This window comes from Photinus pyralis, unplaced genomic scaffold (assembly GCF_008802855.1).
Source record: "Photinus pyralis isolate 1611_PpyrPB1 unplaced genomic scaffold, Ppyr1.3 Ppyr1.4_LG2, whole genome shotgun sequence".
NCBI lineage: Eukaryota > Metazoa > Arthropoda > Insecta > Coleoptera > Lampyridae > Photinus > Photinus pyralis.
In genome coordinates this window covers 29,102,305-29,122,042 of record NW_022170403.1, presented here as the reverse complement: position 1 = coordinate 29,122,042, position 19,738 = coordinate 29,102,305, and the positions used below count along the sequence as shown (strand labels likewise).

The 19,738-nt window shown below is 35.1% G+C and overlaps 2 protein-coding genes across 2 annotated transcripts in view; both read right to left on the bottom strand.

The window, feature by feature from the left end:
* Positions 1–9,130, bottom strand: part of LOC116164651 (acyl-coenzyme A thioesterase 13-like) — a 13,426-nt gene extending 4,296 nt beyond the window's left edge. Inside the window, exons 1-2 of the mRNA XM_031478847.1 lie at positions 9,020–9,130; positions 8,772–8,962 (exon numbers count right to left, since the gene is read on the bottom strand). Of these exons, the coding sequence (XP_031334707.1) occupies positions 8,772–8,962; positions 9,020–9,112 (284 nt within the window). The 5' untranslated portion in view covers positions 9,113–9,130. The remainder of the gene's footprint in view (positions 1–8,771; positions 8,963–9,019) is intronic.
* An 8,014-nt stretch (positions 9,131–17,144) lies between these two features.
* LOC116163566 (acyl-coenzyme A thioesterase 13-like) lies at positions 17,145–18,555 on the bottom strand. Its single transcript, XM_031477566.1, has 4 exons — positions 18,376–18,555; positions 18,174–18,327; positions 17,933–18,123; positions 17,145–17,715 (listed from the first exon to the last, which is right to left on the bottom strand). Exons 2-4 carry the CDS (start codon positions 18,273–18,275, stop codon positions 17,559–17,561), a joined length of 450 nt encoding a protein of 149 aa, XP_031333426.1. The 5' UTR covers positions 18,276–18,327; positions 18,376–18,555; the 3' UTR covers positions 17,145–17,558.
* Positions 18,556–19,738: the final 1,183 nt, after the last annotated feature.

The following is a 19,738-nucleotide window of genomic DNA, read 5'->3' as shown; positions in this document are numbered from 1 at the left end:
TTTTGCATAGAAAAAATTACATTAAGTACAGAAAAATGAAAAAAACATTCCTTGGTTTATTAATTTTCTAATCAGAACTGTTACTTTTGAAATTATTTCGTTTTGTGTTCACTGTTCATGTATCAAGTCACGCTCCACTAGTGCGCACAATAATACAAAAAAATCATGAAAATTACGTAATCAATCAAAATCTAAGACATGAGGTGGAGATTAAGAAAAAGCCTAATCGTAAACGCAAAGTCATCTTTACCAACCACATAATTTTATGGCGGTTTGCAATGAAACCATTTCAATGAGAAAAATAAATCTGAGACTATTCTATTTAACTCAGCCTTGTGGTATTAGTTCCTGATTTAATTACGCAAGATAGCTTCCCATTTCTTTAATTTGGTGGAAATAAACACATTATTTTTATTATTACTATTACGAAACACTTCAATAATGTTTTTACTGTACCAATCTTATTAATTGTTATTAATAATTCAACAATTTATGGAGGAATTTATTGAATTCAATTGCGCCAACTTACCATTACTTTCTTTTACACACCTGCCATCCACAGTCTTTTTTGTATGAATAGTTGTGTAAACAACGTCAGGTGGACGTTATTTAGGCTGAAACAAATCCGTAGATGATAACGGGTCACCCTGTATATGCGAATATTTTAATTTAATTTAAATCTGGATTTCATTACAAATAAGCACAGAATTGGTTTATTTTATCGGAATTTGTCATTTTAGTTTCTATATTTTTGAAGCGTTTTAAATTGCATAATTGCTTCTTTAAATTGTAAGATATGAAAATGGCGGTATTTAAAATTAAGAAATATCTGGCGAGTGCTATCTGGTCATGTGCGATACGGAGCTGATGACAAAGGATTCAGGTGCACGATTTCTTTTGCGCGCTGGTTTGGAGGGACATTTCAAGCGTTCCTTATTGGTGTTGCATTCGAAATTCTGTTAAATATGGAAGAGACGGGGCTGTTTTGTCCGTTTACGGAAGAAACGAACGTTGATTTTGGAAAAGCAGTTGTAGTGCATAATGAAACCGTTTTTGTCTTTAGTATCTTTAGTCACGGTCAATAGAATTAATTATGTTACCAAAATCAATCAATAGTAGAATTTTAGGATGATCACAGTTTAAATCCATATATGTCCTTACAGTATGGATTAAGGCTCCACGTCCTCATTTAGTAGCAAAACCGAGCTGATCCCGATGAGGATTTCAATCTTTCGGGAGAACGATATGGACACCCGTATGTTTCCTTTTAATGTGTATATTTAAGGCATTTAAGGCATATTGAGAAGTACGGATATTTGCACAATCAGCACAGGCAAGAGCTCTAGAAGTAAGGACGACACAAAAAAGTTGAAGATTTGGTTAATTGGCCGCCGAGAAAAAATTGCAGTTGTCACTAAGGAAATGGGGATAGGTACAGAAAAGAGTATTTTTAAAATTGTACATGAAGTTTTAGGAACGAGCAATGTGTCTAGCTGTCTACATTGTGGATCCCCAAGATGCTCATTCCTGAACAAAAATTGCGTAGGTAACCGATTTCCGAGGAAAATGTGACCGCCCTTTTTATAAAATTCTTATTATGGATGAGAACTGGATACACGAATAGACCCTCTTACGAAACACATGTAATGGGATCATAAAGGATCTTTACCACCCAAGAAGGCCAGTTTAAGGGGATTCTCTTAATTGAGTCTATACCAAAAGGATTAATAATAGCGGGGGATGTCTAGAAAAACACAATTCAGAATTTGCAAGCCTCTATAATACTAGAAACAACCCACAATTGGGCTCATAAAATCTTACATTCTGGACGCCTGTTACTATTATCACTTTCCAAAACTAAAAAATTCTTAAGAGGGTGCCATCTTTTGTCGAATGACGAATTTAAAATATTGTGGAGTAGTCTTTTGCAAAATTACCACACGAAAAACGTTGGAATAAGTGTGTTGATGTTACCAAAATGGTCTTATGTTAAAAAATGAAATGTTAGTCCTCTAACTGCTTCTGTTTTTGCATATGTAGACAACATAAAAAACTCCCCTCGTACTTGACACCAGCGATAAAACTGTAATGCACTAGAACAAATCCAAAAAATAGAACACAATACAATTTATGAAATCTAATCACGCAGGCTAATAATTTAAAGCAGTAGTCGGTTAACACACTTTTGAAAGGCTAAGACATGCAATCAGAATTCCAATGGCATTCAAATACATTTCTAAAACAATTACGTCTATTTTTAGATCCGATTTTCGCAGGATTATTTAAAACATTAAGAAGTACAAGTTAAATTCCCACATTAATCAAACACTTGCACTTGTACTATTCATGATATAATTATTACGTAACTATAAAACAATTATGTAAGAAGCCCGACCTGCTACCTTTGAGAAAATGAAAGCGAAAATAGTGTTTTGCATATTACACAGTTTAAGATGTGTTTGTTAACACATGACTATTGAAACTGTCTGACCAATAGAACCAAATGTTTATAATTGGGAACAAAAATAGCAAAAAAAAAGGGACATTTTACTATTTCTTATTCAAGTGGTAGAAACAACAACAAACCTTTCCAATCTCAAAACTAAACGCAAATGCAGATAGTCAACGGTGCGGAAGCATTTCGCATGGTCACCCGCAATGTTCACGCAAAGGAAATTGCTTGTCTTAAAATTGGATGCTTCAAATTCCATGGTGGCGCATCACTATTGAATAATTAAAAATCGTGAGCAAAACGGACGTGCACCTTGTTCCTAGAAGCTGGTATTTTGTGTACAATTCCTTCGCTGGAATATAAATGGGAAATGTAAAGCTTCATTGAACGCACAAACACGTGCAATCTACAATGCATGGCTATCCTCAAGGAGTGCCTTCGAAACAAAAGACCTTATAACAAGAAATGATTGTTAATAAGACACCAACTAATAGCAAAACATGCATTCTTTGTATAAACGTGACTTGAAGCACACCCATCTCTGTATTGTTATTTCCATTTCGTATTGTCACGATTTACTGTATGTTACGTATTTCTGGGCGCAACCGTAATTTTCAATACTATTTCAAATGTCGATGTAGGAGGCCAGCTCTATTTATGTTAATTTACGTTCATTAATCGCTTATGTAATTTATTACACCCGTATCAAGGACTCTGTGCGATTATTTCTAGCGATTCTTCAATACACTGAATTTGCCATGGAAGCATGGAGTTGATGTTGCCAAGTTTTCTACAATAATGCTCCATTATAATGAAAATACCAATTGCCATATTAGACAGATATTTCCATAATTGTCTAGCAAAAGTGAAAAATGAGAGTAACCTTTACACTCTTCCTAATTGTTTGTCGTCACGAAATGAAAGTTACAATATGTAAAATCGTGTAAACGGAAACCATTTCAATCGGCAATCATTCCCAGGGGCCAGGATATGAATTATACTAGGAGTGTTCTAGTGGGAGAGAATCCAGGCAGTTGTAATTCATACATATCGCATATATTCATCCCCCTAACCTTAGCATTGCACAATGTGAAAAACTTCAAAGTGCATTCCCACCATCAAGGTTTTATACTCCCTATGGACGAATGCTATCAAAACACGTTATCATTACGATTTGTTGTTAAAATTACAGAAAAATGGATCCCTAACTATTATATATATATATCAATCTCTTAATGTTTTTTTGCTCGGACGCACACTTTTGAAAAGATAAGATCTATATCTATCTTATATTTTCAAAAAGGTGTGTTAGAGCGAAAAAATTTAAGAGACGTTTAAAATAAAAATTATAAACAGGAAGACGACACTAATTTATCTAAAAAGCTAAAAAATATATGGCTAACTTCACAAGTAGAATTTGACTACAATTTTATGGATGGAAATGCCATTGTTAACTTCACGACAGTAAAAGTTTGTAGGTCGTCTCAATGCAAAGATCTCAAACCCTGAGACGAGCGGACTTGGTTCGTTAGCTGTCATTTTCATGGAAAATGCACTAAACACTATCAAGCACATTAAGAAGGAAGACTAACAATTCCGTGTGAATGTTACAAAAAATTGCCGTATAAATGAGGCACAAAACAAGCTCTTTACCATATATTTACATAAAAAATAATTTAAGATACCGTGTCGGTTAATACACATAATCAATTAATAATTCACTGGGACAGACAGTAAATAACTTTAGTAAATCACCCAACATCGCACATCGTAATAGACACTTAACTCTTTAATGCGCTCCATTAGTAGATTTAATAAACGATAACAATGTTATACATAATTCAACTTCATTGCATTAATTTATCACAAATGTTTATGTCACGCTACCAAGAAAATCAGATTATATGCGACTATTACCCGAAAAAGTAGGTAATTAGCTCCGGATTACAACGGTGCAAGGTGCACTGACCAAATTATATTCTTCGCATAGGTAAGCGCACCGACAATATTTAGTGAGGGAAAAGTTTTCCAGGTTGTGGCTTTATTGAATTTATAAATATAATCTCACTCAACGCTTTAATTCAATGGTGGCGTTTATTCATGCCTCACTTAAAATGCAATAGTGAGAAATAAACAAATGTTTGCCCGACGGCTTCATTTTATTTGAATGGAGATGTGGAAAAATCCAAAGCAATGCAGACACTCGAACAAATTACATCGTTTGTCGACATAGTCTTCCAATGGTAGACGATCTCAGAAAGACCTTTCCATTGTTGATGGGTTGATTTCGAAAGCATTCTACACTTTACTACCAACCGAAGAACAAACCAGTGAACACGCGTGTACACTTCAACAATCACTAGGTTGCAAAGTGAAATTCACATACTTACATATACAGGGTGTTTTTTTTGGGAGCTTTAGTTAAACGTTTCTGGGAAAGTAAAATAGGTAGGTTTTTGAACATTTGTACTTAGGAGTTACTCTGAAGGCCGAATCGATGTAAAATATTTTCAAAATGGCCGCACTTCCGGAAACACCGGAAGTAGATAGTAACTTCGTTATTTTAAATGGCAACCCCTATTTTTTATTGCTTTTTTGGATTCTACGTGAAATTTCGGTTCTTTTGATACCCATATGTCGATATCTGCCATTTATGGTTTTTAAGTTTTTTTGACTTTAAGAAAAAAAATGGCGGATGCAGATGGTACCTTGATAATTGATTACTTGAAAAAGGTTATAGTCATGGCAACCCATTTTTATCAGTGCATAGAGAATGAATAGGGCTTTCTTTTAGTGTACTTAAAAAAAGTTAAGTTGCGTACAACCGCACCTATGGAGATTCAAATTTAAGAAAGTTTAAAGTCTAAAAACTCAGTTTTTTTAAATGGAATGACCATGTTCTTACTATTGCATGAGATAGAGAATCGAAATTGGCATATTTTGATATTACATGTTCCTATAGCTATCTTTAACAGTTTCTGATTTATTCCCATTTCATTGAATTGATCTAGGAATTGATGCGATTTTTTTCGCATTTTCTTTTTAGTAGTAGCCATGATTTTATAACAATCGAATTTTAAACAAATCAAGGAATGGATTCGTTAATATCATTGATTCTAGTCTAAATAATTCATTGATAAATAAGTTTGTTGTTAAGGATATAGGACGGAAAATTTTTGAAAAATCTAGACAGAGTCGTTCAACTGAATTTCTTAAACAACGTATAAGTCTGGAAATTAAGAGAGGTAATGCGATATCTGTTCTAGCAACAATTCCATACCAAACATTTTCAACGAAGTTTTTTATATTTTGTTAATCAGGCATTTGCAATTCAATTCATTTTCTTAAATATTCTCTTGTAGAGCTTTGTATCACTTGTGCTTCAACGGTTTGTAGTGCATTTGGGGGTACAACATTTCCAAAATTGATACAATTTCGTTCCAGTGTTCGAATGAATGTACGGCAAGCAAGTGCCGCGATTCTGTCCATTCCACCATAAATAACAATTAAATTCCAAAATAGGTGAAACCACTCCGAGTCATTTTTCGATTTTTGAAAAACCTATGTTCACCTATAACAGTAGGTGACGGATTAGTGTCACTAGATTTGTTTAAAATTCGATTGTTTTAAAATCATGGCCGACTACTAAAAAGAAAATTCGAAAAAAATAGTGTCAATTCAATAAAATGGGAATAAGTCACAAACTGTTAAAGATAGCTATAGGAACATGTATTTTCAAAATATGCCCACTTCGATTCTTTATCTCATGCAATATTAAGAAAATGGTGATTCCATTAAAAAAAACTGAGTCTTTAGTCTTTGAAGTTTCATAAATTTGGATCTCCATAGGGGCGGTCTTACGCAACTTAACTTTTTTTTAAGTACACTAAAAGAAAGCTGTATTCATTCTATATGCACTGATAAAAATAGGTTGCCATGACTACAACCGTTTTCAAGTAATCAATTATCAAGGTACCATCTGCATCCGCCATTTTTTTCTTAAAGTCAAAATAACTTAAAAACCATAAATGGCAGATATCGACATATGGGTATCAAAAGAACTGAAATTTCACATAGAATCCAAAAATGCAATAAAAAATAGGGGTGCCATTTAAAATAACGAAGTTACTATCTACTTCCGGTGTTTCCGGAAGTGCGGCCATTTTGAAAATATTTTACATCGATTCGGCCTTCAGAGTAACTCCTAAGTTCAAATTTTCAAAAACCTACCTATTTTACTTTCTCAAAAACGTTTAACTAAAGCTCCCAAAAAAACACCCTGTACACAGGGTGTCCTGTTACTGGATGGACATAGCTTAACACCATATTCCTCGGTCAATTTTAAGTCCAAATTTCCTTATACACTTTGTCCAAATCTCAATACTTAAATTCTGGGTAATATTAAATTTAACAGAGTGTGTAAAATAAAGTACAAAGCATGTTGAATAATAGTTATTTATTATACAAGACGATAAAGGGATATTTTAACCATCGAGTGAAAGAAATTTTCACGAGGTGGTTAGTTTCCGTTTATCGTCGTGTATAATACAAAACATTATTTTATAGCAGAAGCGATATAAATCATTGTAAAGCTGACAATTCCGAATTTAATTTAGGGACGTCAAAAATAGTAAGCTTAGGTTCTGCCGTCGCGATAGTTTCTATAGAAACAGAATTGTCATATGTTCTGAACGTCATTTTATCACGCGCATTTGAAATAAGAATGACAGATGTCATTAGAATGCAAATCATTTGTTTCACACTATCTACCCGTACGGTTACAGTGATCACTTTATCTATCCTTAGGGTTAAAGAACGATTTCGTCTACTCATTCAAACCTATTCAATTAAAATGTCATGTTAACGTGTTATATTATTAAGGATCCTCAGATCCTTTATAGTTTTGTATTGTCGTCCGTCCGTCCGTCCGTCCGTGTGCGCTCTAACTCTTTTTAAAAGTGGCCGATTGTGTTGAAATTTGGTATACGGGTACTTTGGACATTAAGGACGGGCGCTATTGATTTTCAGGAAGCTGGTCCAACAGGAACAAAAGTTATAGGACTTGGAGCGAATCGGGAACAGGAAAAACTGCGAACTCAATATAATAAAAATCAACATATTTCATTCCCTAGGTCATGTATCGAGTTCGGACTTTCGCTAGATTATTCCCTATGACTGTTAGAAGTGTAACAATTCAATATAACTCTTCTCTGTGGTCTCGGTCAAAAGTTTTAGAGCAAAATGTACCCAAAATTATTCTTTACACATGAATTTAGAGTTGTAAAAGCTTTCAAACGCATTATCTTGATGCTGAAAGAGTTGATAACGTGCACGTTTGATAACCGCATGTGTGTGCTTCAAAAATGTTAAATTATTTTTCTGAGGCCACATGGATTTTGATCAAAATATGTCAAAATCGTTATTTATGCACCAAGATCGTTGGGAAAACGACTACGCGCATTATCTCAATGCCCAAGACATGAATTTGATGCATTTTTGGCGACCACGTGGATTTTGATCAAAACATGTCAAAATTGTTATTTATGCACCAAGATCGTTGGGAAAAGACTAGGCGTATTATCTCAATGCCCAAGACATGAATTTGATGAATTTTTGGCGACCACGTGGATTTTGATCAAAACATGTCAAAATCGTTATTTATGCACCAAGAGCGTTGGGAAAAAGACTAAGCGCATTATCTCAATGCCCAAGACATGAATTTGATGCATTTTTGGCGACCACGTGGATTTTGATCAAAACATGTCAAAATCGTTATTTATGCACCAAGATCGTTGGGAAAAAGACTAGGCGCATTATCTCAATGCCCAAGACATGAATTTGATGCATTTTTGGCGACCACGTGGATTTTGATCAAAACATGTCAAAATCGTTATTTATGCACCAAGAGCGTTGGGAAAAAACTAAGCGCATTATCTCAATGCCCAAGACATGAATTTGATGCATTTTTGGCGACCACGTGGATTTTGATCAAAACATGTCAAAATCGTTATTTATGCACCAAGATCGTTGGGAAAAAGACTAGGCGCATTATCTCAATGCCCAAGACATGAATTTGATGCATTTTTGGCGACCACGTGGATTTTGATCAAAACATGTCAAAATCGTTATTTATGCACCAAGATCGTTGGGAAAAAAACCAAGAGCATTATCTCAAAGCCCAAGACATGAATTTGATGCATTTTTGTTAACTATAAAATGTATTTTGTCAGATTAATAATAACAATAAATTGTCGTTAAAAGTGATTGTAATACTGAGGATCCTTCGATATTTCGTTGTATCGGTTTATTATGAACGTACGTGATATGAAGGTCTACCGATACGCTTGGTACCCGTTCACAATTTTGGTGTGTAAAAAGCGCTAAAGTGGTAACCGTATCAACTAAAGTGGATATCATTCCTCCGTGTAATGTTTTCTTTGGGTTTGTGTGTTCTTCTTCCACGACGATTTCTCCAACACACATACCATCTCCGGCTTCAATAATTTGCATCTGTAACGTAGAAGACTCGGCAGTAGGTACCTATACATTTAACAGTTGAATCCTTACTTTTTGAAGCACACCATCAAACCCACATTCATTAACTTTCAGTAGTTTTTTGATCTCTTGTGTCCCTATTCGGCGCATAAAGTTTTTTAACATGACAATTGTAATGACAGTTCGAAATACAGCTAACAGCAGTACAGTTTCTTGAAAATGAGCTAGGCACACTGAGGAGCAATGAGCAACTGGTAATACGCCACACGCAATATTATCGCTGTATACAGCCTTAGGCCATTGAACTATACAGGGTGGTGACTTGCGTAACGCATCATAGGGATTTCAATGTAAAATTCATAGCATGCACCAATGTAGCATTTCAGTGTATTGCTACTTAATTTAAGTTAATTTTCGAAAACAGCAAGATTTATATGCAATAAAACGTATATTTTGTTGCATACAAATCAGGATGTATTCTTATAGGTACTTGTTTACGGTTTACAGTTTTCCCAATTTATACGAAATAGAATGTCATTGAAAGATAAGGGACTTATCTGCTAAATGCCGTATTGACAAGACTAGCGCCCAGTGCAGATTTGCAATTAATTTAATTTTTGTCAAGAATAAGAAAATTTGATTCGCTAAGGCCGTTAACCGGCGAATGTAGTGCAAAGCTTCTTCTTCTGAAGGGTAAGTCAAATCAAATAAATAATTCATTAGGTAATTCTGGATTTTGTTATTAGGGCATTTAGAAAGCGACTGGGTTTTAAACTTATTTACCGCTACACCAAATATACACTCACGATATAGCCGTAGCTACTTGTTTTGGGTACCACAACTGTAAGAAAAGTAATCACCCTTAAAGAACCAGCTTTAAACTTGTCATGGGTGAGTCGAGCAATTGATTACTACGTACATAACCAAGAACATCTCTTACCTACTTTCACTTCTGCAAGTCATTTATGGGTCAGATAATCCAAGGTTTTACAATATCCAATTTTTTTATCAAACTTTGTACTTTAATCATTAATGCAGAGTCTGGAAGCATGTTTTTGGCCTGTATTAATCATTTGAAAATTAATTATTGTCATTTATGATACTTAACAATTTTGGATTTATTAAAGACAAACTCCCTCAAGTTTTTTTTTTGATTTGTGAACGCACGACATTTCTCACCGAGAATTTATTTTAATGAACGCGCTGGAAGTGATTACCCAGGAGTGGGTACACCAAATTATTTTTTCTATTTCGGTGTTACAATGAGAATTTTGTGCAACTGTTTTCGGCAAAAACAGTGTTTCAATGAGTTCCATTGTAACATTGTTTTTGGTAACTTTTCATCTCTAAGTTGGCAGTTCGCCAAGACGTCAACGTCAAATCATCCGATGTGAAATCAAATTACGTAAAATTTAAGTGTTTTCCTTGATTTTTGGTACACGTACGAAGAACTTAATACATTCCAAATCAGCAGTTTACACATCCACCATAAATAAATTTATCTACGAATAAAAAATTACACAATCACGGAATTTAAAGTTTTCAAATGTCAGTGTTGTGTTTATCTACGCTGCCAACTTAAAATTTGTCAACGTAAATGGTGTTGCCAACTTAAGACATATTAATTCTAAAGTTTCCTGTAGTTTTTCATAATTACTTTTTAATTAAATTAAAGCCCCGAAATAGAAAAAATAGTATGAAAAACACGTGTTACAATGCTTTATTGTAATACTCCTATCTTGTGGACACTCGTGGCTCCGCTTCGCTACGCCACTCGTGCCACAAGATAGTCGTATTACAATAGGTCGCATTGTAACACTTGTCTTTCAATATACTATTAGAGCAAGTTATTAAGGTTTTCTGTAGAAAAAATTTTTTTTTTCGTCAATCAACCGTATTAGTTTTCAATTTTTTGCATAATAAAGACGGAAAATTGGAAAAATAAAACCCCCATCTTTTTCAATAATCTGTGATGCCATGGAATTTTACAATACAAAAACTACGCCTATATCCGTCATGTCATGGAATGTCTGCTATAAAACAAATCAAATTCTATCAAAAAGTATCATATTTAGAACAGCGAGTTCAACATAAAGAAAGACCAAATTGCTAAAAACGGTTTCCTAATATAACAATTTACAATAAGTCACCATTAACTGCAAGACAGTAGGTAACCCAGTCGATCATAAAATCCATTTGGAACTGCTGCTAATTGATAACTGGATATCTTTTTGTTTTAGAAAATTCCATGGCATCGCAGATTATTGAAAAAGGTGCGGGTTTTATTTTTCCAATTTTCGGTCTTTATTATTTGTAAAAAAATGAAAACTATAATACGGTTGATTGGCGGAAAAAAATTTTTTCTACAAAAAACTAAATACATTTTTGCTCTAAAATAATTTGGGGAGCCAATAATCGCACGTTATGATTTTTACATTGAAATCCCTATGTTGCGTTACGCAAGTCACCACCCTGTATAAGTACTCGTAAAAAAATCGTGTACTGGGCGTTACACGACCGCATTTAAACAAAAATTGGGTGATAGAGGGGATCAGGACAAGCACTTTTTCCAAATAAACCGAGGGTCTAACGTGTTTCGTTTGGGAGCCACCCCCAAAGTAGTGGTGAAATTTGGATTTCTTCTTTAATTTTTTTCTCAGCAACCATTAGAGTTACAAAGATGGGTGGCACGTCTTTGAATATGTTTTCGGGTATGCCCTCCCCGAGTTTGAAAAAAATTTTTCAAAATTACTACCACGAAAGGACGCACCCCTACTTGGAGGTGCGAAAAAAAATTCTGATTTTGACTAAATTTGGTATCTGGGGTTTTTTTAATATGAAAATGACGAATCTGGAATTAGTTTTTGAAAATTCGAAAAGAAAAGTTCCACTGCAATTCTTGGCCGGACAACGAAAATGGAGAGAATTCCAGGAAATTTATTGTGTACATACTTGATGAGTTAAGAAACAAAATTGTCCAACAGTTTTTTAAAATAACTCTTCAAATAAAAGTTATACTCATTTGATGATTGGGTCTTCGGGTTACAAAGTGTCCCCCGCCTACTAGTGAATGATCTTAATTTGCATGTAGTTAATTGAAAATGTCGCAATTCGCAAATAACAAAAAAATAATGATTTAAGTCGATATTACGATACTTGCAATAATGCTTATTGATTGTAATGGAACTACTTAAAAAGCATTTTCCCACCACCCGCGGCCACGGAATTTTTGGATTCGAATTTGCAGACTTGAATAGCATGATCGACATATCGAATTTGTTGTGAACATTTAATCATACTATCGACTTAAACCGTTATATGTTTGTTATTTGCGAGATTAGATCATACGAAATTAGATCACTCACTAGAAGGCGGGGGACACTTTGTAACCCGAAGGCCCAATTTGCAAATGGGTATAACTTTTGTTTGAAAAGTTATTTGAAAAAACTGTTCGACAATTTTGTTCCTTACCTCATCAAGTATGTACACAACAAATTTCGTGGACTTCTCTCCATTTTCGTTGTGCGGCCAAGAATTGCAGTGGAACTTTTTTTTCGAATTTTCAAGAACTAATTCCAGATTCGTCATTTTCATGTTCAAAAACCCCCAGATACCAAATTTCGTCGAAATCAGAATTTTTTTTCGCACCCCCTTGTAGGGGTGCGCCTTTTCGTGGTATGAATTTTCAAAATTTTTTTCAAAATCGGAGGGGGCATACCCGAAAATCTATTCAAAGACGTGCTACTAATCACAGCTCATACACAGATTGCTAACCTTATGCATTTTTTGGGAAACAAATTTAGGTATACTTAAAAGCGCCCTCTATTGCGGAGCAGTACAAACATGTACCGTTTAAAACTGTAATATGACGCTTATGCATTTATGCATTAGATGTCGCTGCAAAAAATTTAAAGCGGTAAAGTGTGCATAATTCGAATTCGTTATTCGTTATTTTTGGCATTTGATATTTGTAATCTGTGAATTTATTTGGGGATTTGTTTATAGACACGTATTCAAGAGATCATATATGTATACCTACATACGTATTCCAAATCTTATCGGCGAGGTAAAGAGTGTAACGTTAATTATGGCAGAGATATACATACTTTTTAAGTAAACCTTTGCGGTTAGCAATCTGTCAAGACCTTTAAAGCTGCAAATAATTTCCGCCAACTTCAAAAAACCTTCACGATTCTTTAAGAACCTGCCCTATGTTCGTGTGTGTATGAGTAACTCCAGTGTTAAATTAAACAATTATGGCTCAGCGTCCCTCCTATCATATCATATCACTGTAATAATATGAATATTAAGGAATTCGAATTGTGCAAACTTTAGCGCTTTAATTTTGTTTCAGCGACATCTAACGCATAAATCCATAAGCGTCATATTACAGTTTTAAACGATACATGTTTATACTGCTCCACAATAGAAGGCGCCTTTAAGTATACAATACATAAATTTGTTTCCAAAAAAATGCATACATACTATTTTCTATTTTTTTTTTGTAAATGCGCCATTTTATTCCAAATTTAACGCATTTAAGATTTACGTACACATCTGTCACGGTATTTGACATACGTCAATTTTTCTCATAAACATTTAGAGATGCAAGGGTCCATTCCAAAATGCATACCTACCTCTTAAAGTTAAACCGTTCGAGATACGTGAGTGCTCTTTTACGAAATCGCGAAAAAATTGGTTTATTTTTGTGTTAATGGGTCCAATGGGTAGCTAAGTGAACGGGTTCTTCTTGCACATCCAAAAAAGTATAGTATACATATAGTGAAAACTATAATCAATTTCTGAAGTTTTTTTAAATTTCATTTGACGATGCAGTAATTGTACCTATTGAATTGTTATAGACATATCAACACTTCAAATTCATAATAGCCGAATAACAGAATTGTAAAATTTCTGAAGAGACAGGTAGGCTGGTTCAAGGCTGAAACTGGACAGATTCCATATAAAAAAAATTGCTGTGACTCTTCCTTTTATGTCTAAGCATATGGGCATATGGGTTTAACCGGAAACTCGACCGGAATTGAGAGTACGGACTGACAGACGGCAGACCGACATCATCGAGATTTTGTTTGATTCGCATTCCTGGTGCTTCAAAAGTGTATTTCCGTCACAAAGTGGGGCTCATTTTTTACCCCAATGCAATACCTCCCTTGCTAACGTGCGGGTGGTAAAAATATGTCAGTTTCGGAACCGATGTCGGAACACTAGTGACAAATGTTTTGCTGTTTCATAACCTCTACGCTGCTGCTGCACCGCACTGCATAGGTCTTAAGAATAAATATACCTATAAGTAGTGGGTGATAAATGAAATTTACCCAAAATCGTCCTGAAACCTTCATTTTCATGCCTACTTTCTCTCAGGAAATGTTAGTTTCCATGGCAGAGCAGACTGCGTTTCCTGCCGCTTGTCACTTTACTGGCCGCACCTGTCACGTACTTTACCGGCCGCACCGTAACTTTACCGACCGCATTTTAGGCATTGCTTAAATGTCTATAAACGACTCCTGTCATCACTGACAGATTGACATGGATCAAAAGTTCTATATGAAAATTTGAAATTTTATATTTCGGGTAAAATTTACTACAAAACTCGTCGGTAAAATGACATATATTACCTCACTCGGAAATTAAAGTATCTACTCATACTTCAATGTCTCCTCGCCAGTAATGTGTGTCATTTTCCTGACTTTTAAAGGTGCATTTAGACGTATTCAGTAACTGGCGATAGTCGCACTGGCATGCAGGCAATCGTGCGAATACTTTTTTGTGCCAGTCCAGCACTAGCCGCCAGCGCTGGAACAAATAGAGAGCGCGTCTATTTTTTTTGCCAGTAGCTGCCAACCCCTTACCCCGTATACCCGCGCCTGCAGGCAACTTCTGAGCACTTGCAGATGTGTTGCACACTGACTCCCTCGGTATTGCGCAAACGCAAGCGCGCTAAAATTTGAATTTTCGTACAACTGAAGTTTAAGGGGTAAATAATACACATAACCTGCAAACGTTATAATTGAAGATAATTTAACTTACCTGCTTACCTATTGTAAGTAGGTGTAGTAGGTATATGTTAATGCCATGTTATCAAGAGAATTTTGTTGTTATTCCTAGAATATGCCAAAGGCGATAGAAAGAAACTATTTCGGTAAGTACTGTAACAGTTAATTATATTTACTTACAGACCAATATTGACCTACGGTAGAGAGAGAGTTGGGTGATGGACGAATCACAAAAAACCAGACTACATGCTACCATTGAATAAAAACACTATAAGAAGCCTAACGCTTATGGAAGAAAGCGCGACAAATCTCACAAATCCCCTTGCACCCGCATTGGTTGTGACCGCCGAACTCTCTTTGCGGTAAATAGGAGGAAAGCAAATTCTCATTCTTCTCAGTTCAAGAATCGACTCTATTGACAGTGTTCCCATTATATTCTCAGTTCAAACTCTGTCGCGCTTTATTTCCACGGGGTTAGGCTTCTTATAGTGTTTTTATTCAATGCTACAGAAATGATTGTACTTGCGAAGGGTAAGGGGTGTTGGTGGAATTCCTAGTGAGAAGATAAAAAAAGAAGTGGATGCTCTGATAGACACCTTTGATAGACAAAAATTAAAACGCTTATTTAGACGCCTTGGACGAATGGAAAACTGTCGGCTTGCGAAACACATATGGAACACCGGAATTCAAAATAGGAAGAAAAGGGGAAGCATAACGATAACATAGGATATGTACCTAAGTAGCAACAATACTTCAAGATCAAGGCATAGAATGGGAGGAGGCCAGAGGCTAAAGGTGCCTTTCGACTAGAAAGAAAACACCCGCAATTTTCTGTCGGACACTCTGTCTTAAGTGTAAATAGCATTGCGAGTCCATTTGACAGAACTGGCGGAAGAATTCTTTCGACACTTTTCTTGCCAGTCTAAACAGGCAAAAGTGCAGCTCACCAATTTCTCGCCAACTTTCCATTTCGTTTCGATATTTTGGCGAGTAAACGTGCGAGTTTTATTATATTGTGGCACGTAAATGTGTACCCTGCTTTTTGATTTTGTAATAACAGTTCCTGAAGGTCTATCGCTGACATGCGAATAAAATTTTTAAATTGTTGGGAGTGATTCTCCGATTCTCAGGTTATCAATTAATTTATGGTAAGCCCCATACTTTTCTCTTGGAATCCATTCTCTCACCCAACACTTTCTTTTGTGCTTCACATTATTGCATAAAACTACAGCCGCGGCAACACCAAGATGTGCTATTGGCACCATAACGTGAGATAAGTTCTCGAAAACAATTGCTAGGTATCAACCATGGTGTATAATACACCATGGTATCAACTGACAGCATTTTCGGAAGCTAAAAGTGCTGTTAGTGTAAACAGTCTTGTGAGAACTTGCGACAGCAATGGCTCACCCAACATGCCCGACAGTTTATATCACGACACTTAGTACTCACAGTGTAAATACAAGTTTCTCCCGCGAGATTGTCGCAAGTAACTTACTAGTCTATCTGCGCCTTATGAAGTTAACGCGAGATAGGAAAAAATGGAGCACCATAGTTTATAGCTTGATTTATAGTGACTTATCTGGTATGTTAATTTATTTTCCGTACACCATGATGGTAGAAGGGTTTTGATTATAATAAATAATAACATTAATAACGTTACAATTCTTGTTGTTTATTCCATATTATGCTGTAAAGGACCATGACGGTTGCTTTCAAGTTGGGGCTATAATGTAACTGGAATTCACAGTGATGACCAAAGGCTTTATCATTGTATTTGTAAATACAATAGCGGGTTAAAGCAAACTCAAATTTAAGCGCGCTTGCGTTTGCGCAGTCCCGAGGGAGTCAGCGTGCAACACATCTGCAAGTGCTTCAGAACAGGTTGGCGTCAGTCGCTGTCACAAGTGACCGGACTCCATAAGTTCAGCACTGGCGCCATTGGCCGGCCAGTGAAACTGGTACCAGCTCCTGAATAGGTCTAAACGCGCCTTTATGTAAATAACTATTATTTGTTTAGGATTAACCCCATTCCCAATTCTTTCATAGGAGAAATGTAAATGTTAATAGTGGCCAGTGTAACCTTGCCATACTTTAGCATTGAAAACAGTATGCGAATGTTCTCTAAAATTATGTCATAACTTCCAATAGGGAATGCTGGTATGTTAGTGGTAAAAATAATAACAATAACAATTTATTTAATACCCGAGCAGTTTATGACATTGATTATTCTATATTTTAATTTTCACACGCTTTTCTTTAGACTTTGAGTGTTGGTTTCTTAATGAAGACATTGATTACAATTACATTATTAGGTAATTTTAACTGAAATATGAGTCTTATTCTTAGATGAAAATTCATTTGCTTTGTTTGGTATAAAATTTGTGGACCCTAAGAGCAAAATCCGACTAAGGGCTATTGTTTTATGTTACAATTACTTTAATTTGCCCGAAATCAGTTATTTCAATGGAAATAAATGCATTTACATAGGAGATTATCTGCCAGGTAAGTTTAACTGAAAAATAAAAAACTAGCCCTGAATATTTTGTCAGTGTCTATCTTCTTTTCACATTTCCAACATTGCAATGTGAAGTGGTTTAAGTTAATAAGTATTTGGTATGGTTTCCTTTTGCTATAATTTCTCCAGTTGCTTTATTTGTAATACGACATTCTGTGAATGCCATTGATTTTCCACATTTAATGGTCTCTGTATTAATCAGAATTTCATCACCACATTTCGCTCCTTTCAGAAATCTGCAACAAATTAGACTGATTATTGAATGGTAGACCTTAGATGCGCAGGAAATAAATTCGTCTATCAAGGCACAAATAATTAAGACATCACAACCTGTACAGATATGTATAATGTACTAACTAACAAATTATATTCTTGATTCAATTGCACATTTATAAGTGACATTAGGCAAACAACAGTGTAAGATGCAAAGAAGGACCAAGGAATATCACTTACGAAACATGTATATCTACAGAAACGCTAGGAACACCTTCCGCTGCTTTATGAGTGAGTAACCCATACGATGTTAATGCATCAACCATCGAGGCAATCATACCTCCATGTAATCCACCCAATGGATTTGTATGTTCCTTCTCAACCTTCAGCTCTGCCACACATGCCCCATTTCCTATTTGAATCATATTTACCTGCAAGACTAATAATTTTATTCACTGACCCAATAACTAGACAAAATCACCTTTGATAGTATCCTATCATATCTATCAGCACTGTTCTTTATAAAATTCTGTATGTCTACAGTCGCAATACCTCTTCTGAAAGTTCTACATAAAGGAAGCATTCTGTGTGTTGCACTTAATACTCTTCACAAGACTGATAAATGGATCTGTGACCTATGATTTTTACTACTTTATTACATAATTCATAACTAAATATCATACCCTTCGAGGAATTATAAATGTGTTTTTAATCTATCGTGGAAAAAACCATACAGAAAATCCTACGTAGATAACCGGAAAATCCAAAGACAGAACAATAAAACCAAATTTATTTGTGTAGGTACGTCAGGGCATTTAAAAATTTTATTTTAAACCTAAAATAAATAATGAGGTTAGATTATAACTTGGTATATGGTTTTACTAAAGATTACTGTTCCTAGAAGTGCGCCAGTGTTGTCAGATTTATCTTTGGTAATATACAAAAGTTAATATACAGGGTGACTGATTTTCCGGTGTACACACGGACCTTTTTTTAATCATATCCACTATATTATTTAAAAAATAGCACAGTTGTAATTTTGATTTGATTTAATTTTTTGATGACGATTCATAATGTAAAAAGGATATTAAATTATTGTGGACACCAAAGCTATCCAATTTAGTTAAAACGCAGCAATGGGAGCTTTATCGTATTCGTATGGTTTGAAAGATCTGTGTATATACACCTGTCCTCACTTGTTCGGATAGCTTTTACGTTGAGGAATGATGAGGGTTACTCCCAAACCCGTCAATTTTATTTCCCACGGACTCGTTCTCGTGACAGTGGGGCTCTTGGTGGCTGTCATAACTTTAAATATGCTGATGAAATGTTGGTAATAAAAATAATAATTTTTATTTAATAACTTAACAGTTTGTGACAATGATTAGGTATTCTACATTTTAATTTTCACATGCAAAACTTGCTTTTGGACTTTAAGTGTTCGTTTATTAATGAATTACTACCTACATAGATTGCGATTACAGTACAAGCCAAACCATCTCTTGTCTTTCACCAGTTAAAATGTCAACTTTAAACTCACACTCAATAAAATAATTGGAATGAGAGTCGAGAGACCGACTTTCAGTTGAATTTATCTTGTAGATAGCTGCTAATGTGAAAAATCTATAACCAAGAGCTGATCTTGCAAGTTACACTTAGATCTTGAAATCAGTTATCAATGTATTAACATAGAAGATTATCTACCAAATAGATTTAAGCAAAAATCATCCCTAAATATCTTTGTTTGCCAGAGCAAGGGTTCACATCCCACTTATTTCAGAATTAGATTGCAGAGACTGCAGCAGTGTGAAGCGGTGTAATTTAATAAGTATTTGGTATGGTTTCCTTTTGCTATAATTTATCTAGTAACTTTATTTGTAATACGACATTCTGTAAATGCCATTAATTTTCCACATTTAATGGTATCTGCATGAATCACAACTTCCTCCCCACATTTCGTTCGTTTCAGAAATCTAGAACAAATTAGTTTAATTAGTAGATATGTTAGGTATAAGCCGCAGATACATCAGAAATAAATAAATACAT

Coding starts and splice junctions, on each gene's coding strand:
- LOC116163566 (XM_031477566.1), bottom strand. CDS start 18,275: ATGCTTCCTTTATGTAGAACTTTCAGAAGAGGTATTGCGACTGTAGAC. Junction 18,124..18,173: donor ATGATAGGATACTATCAAAG/GTGATTTTGTCT, acceptor TTAGTCTTGCAG/GTAAATATGATTCAAATAGG. Junction 17,716..17,932: donor TCTGTAGATATACATGTTTC/GTAAGTGATATT, acceptor AATTTGTTGCAG/ATTTCTGAAAGGAGCGAAAT.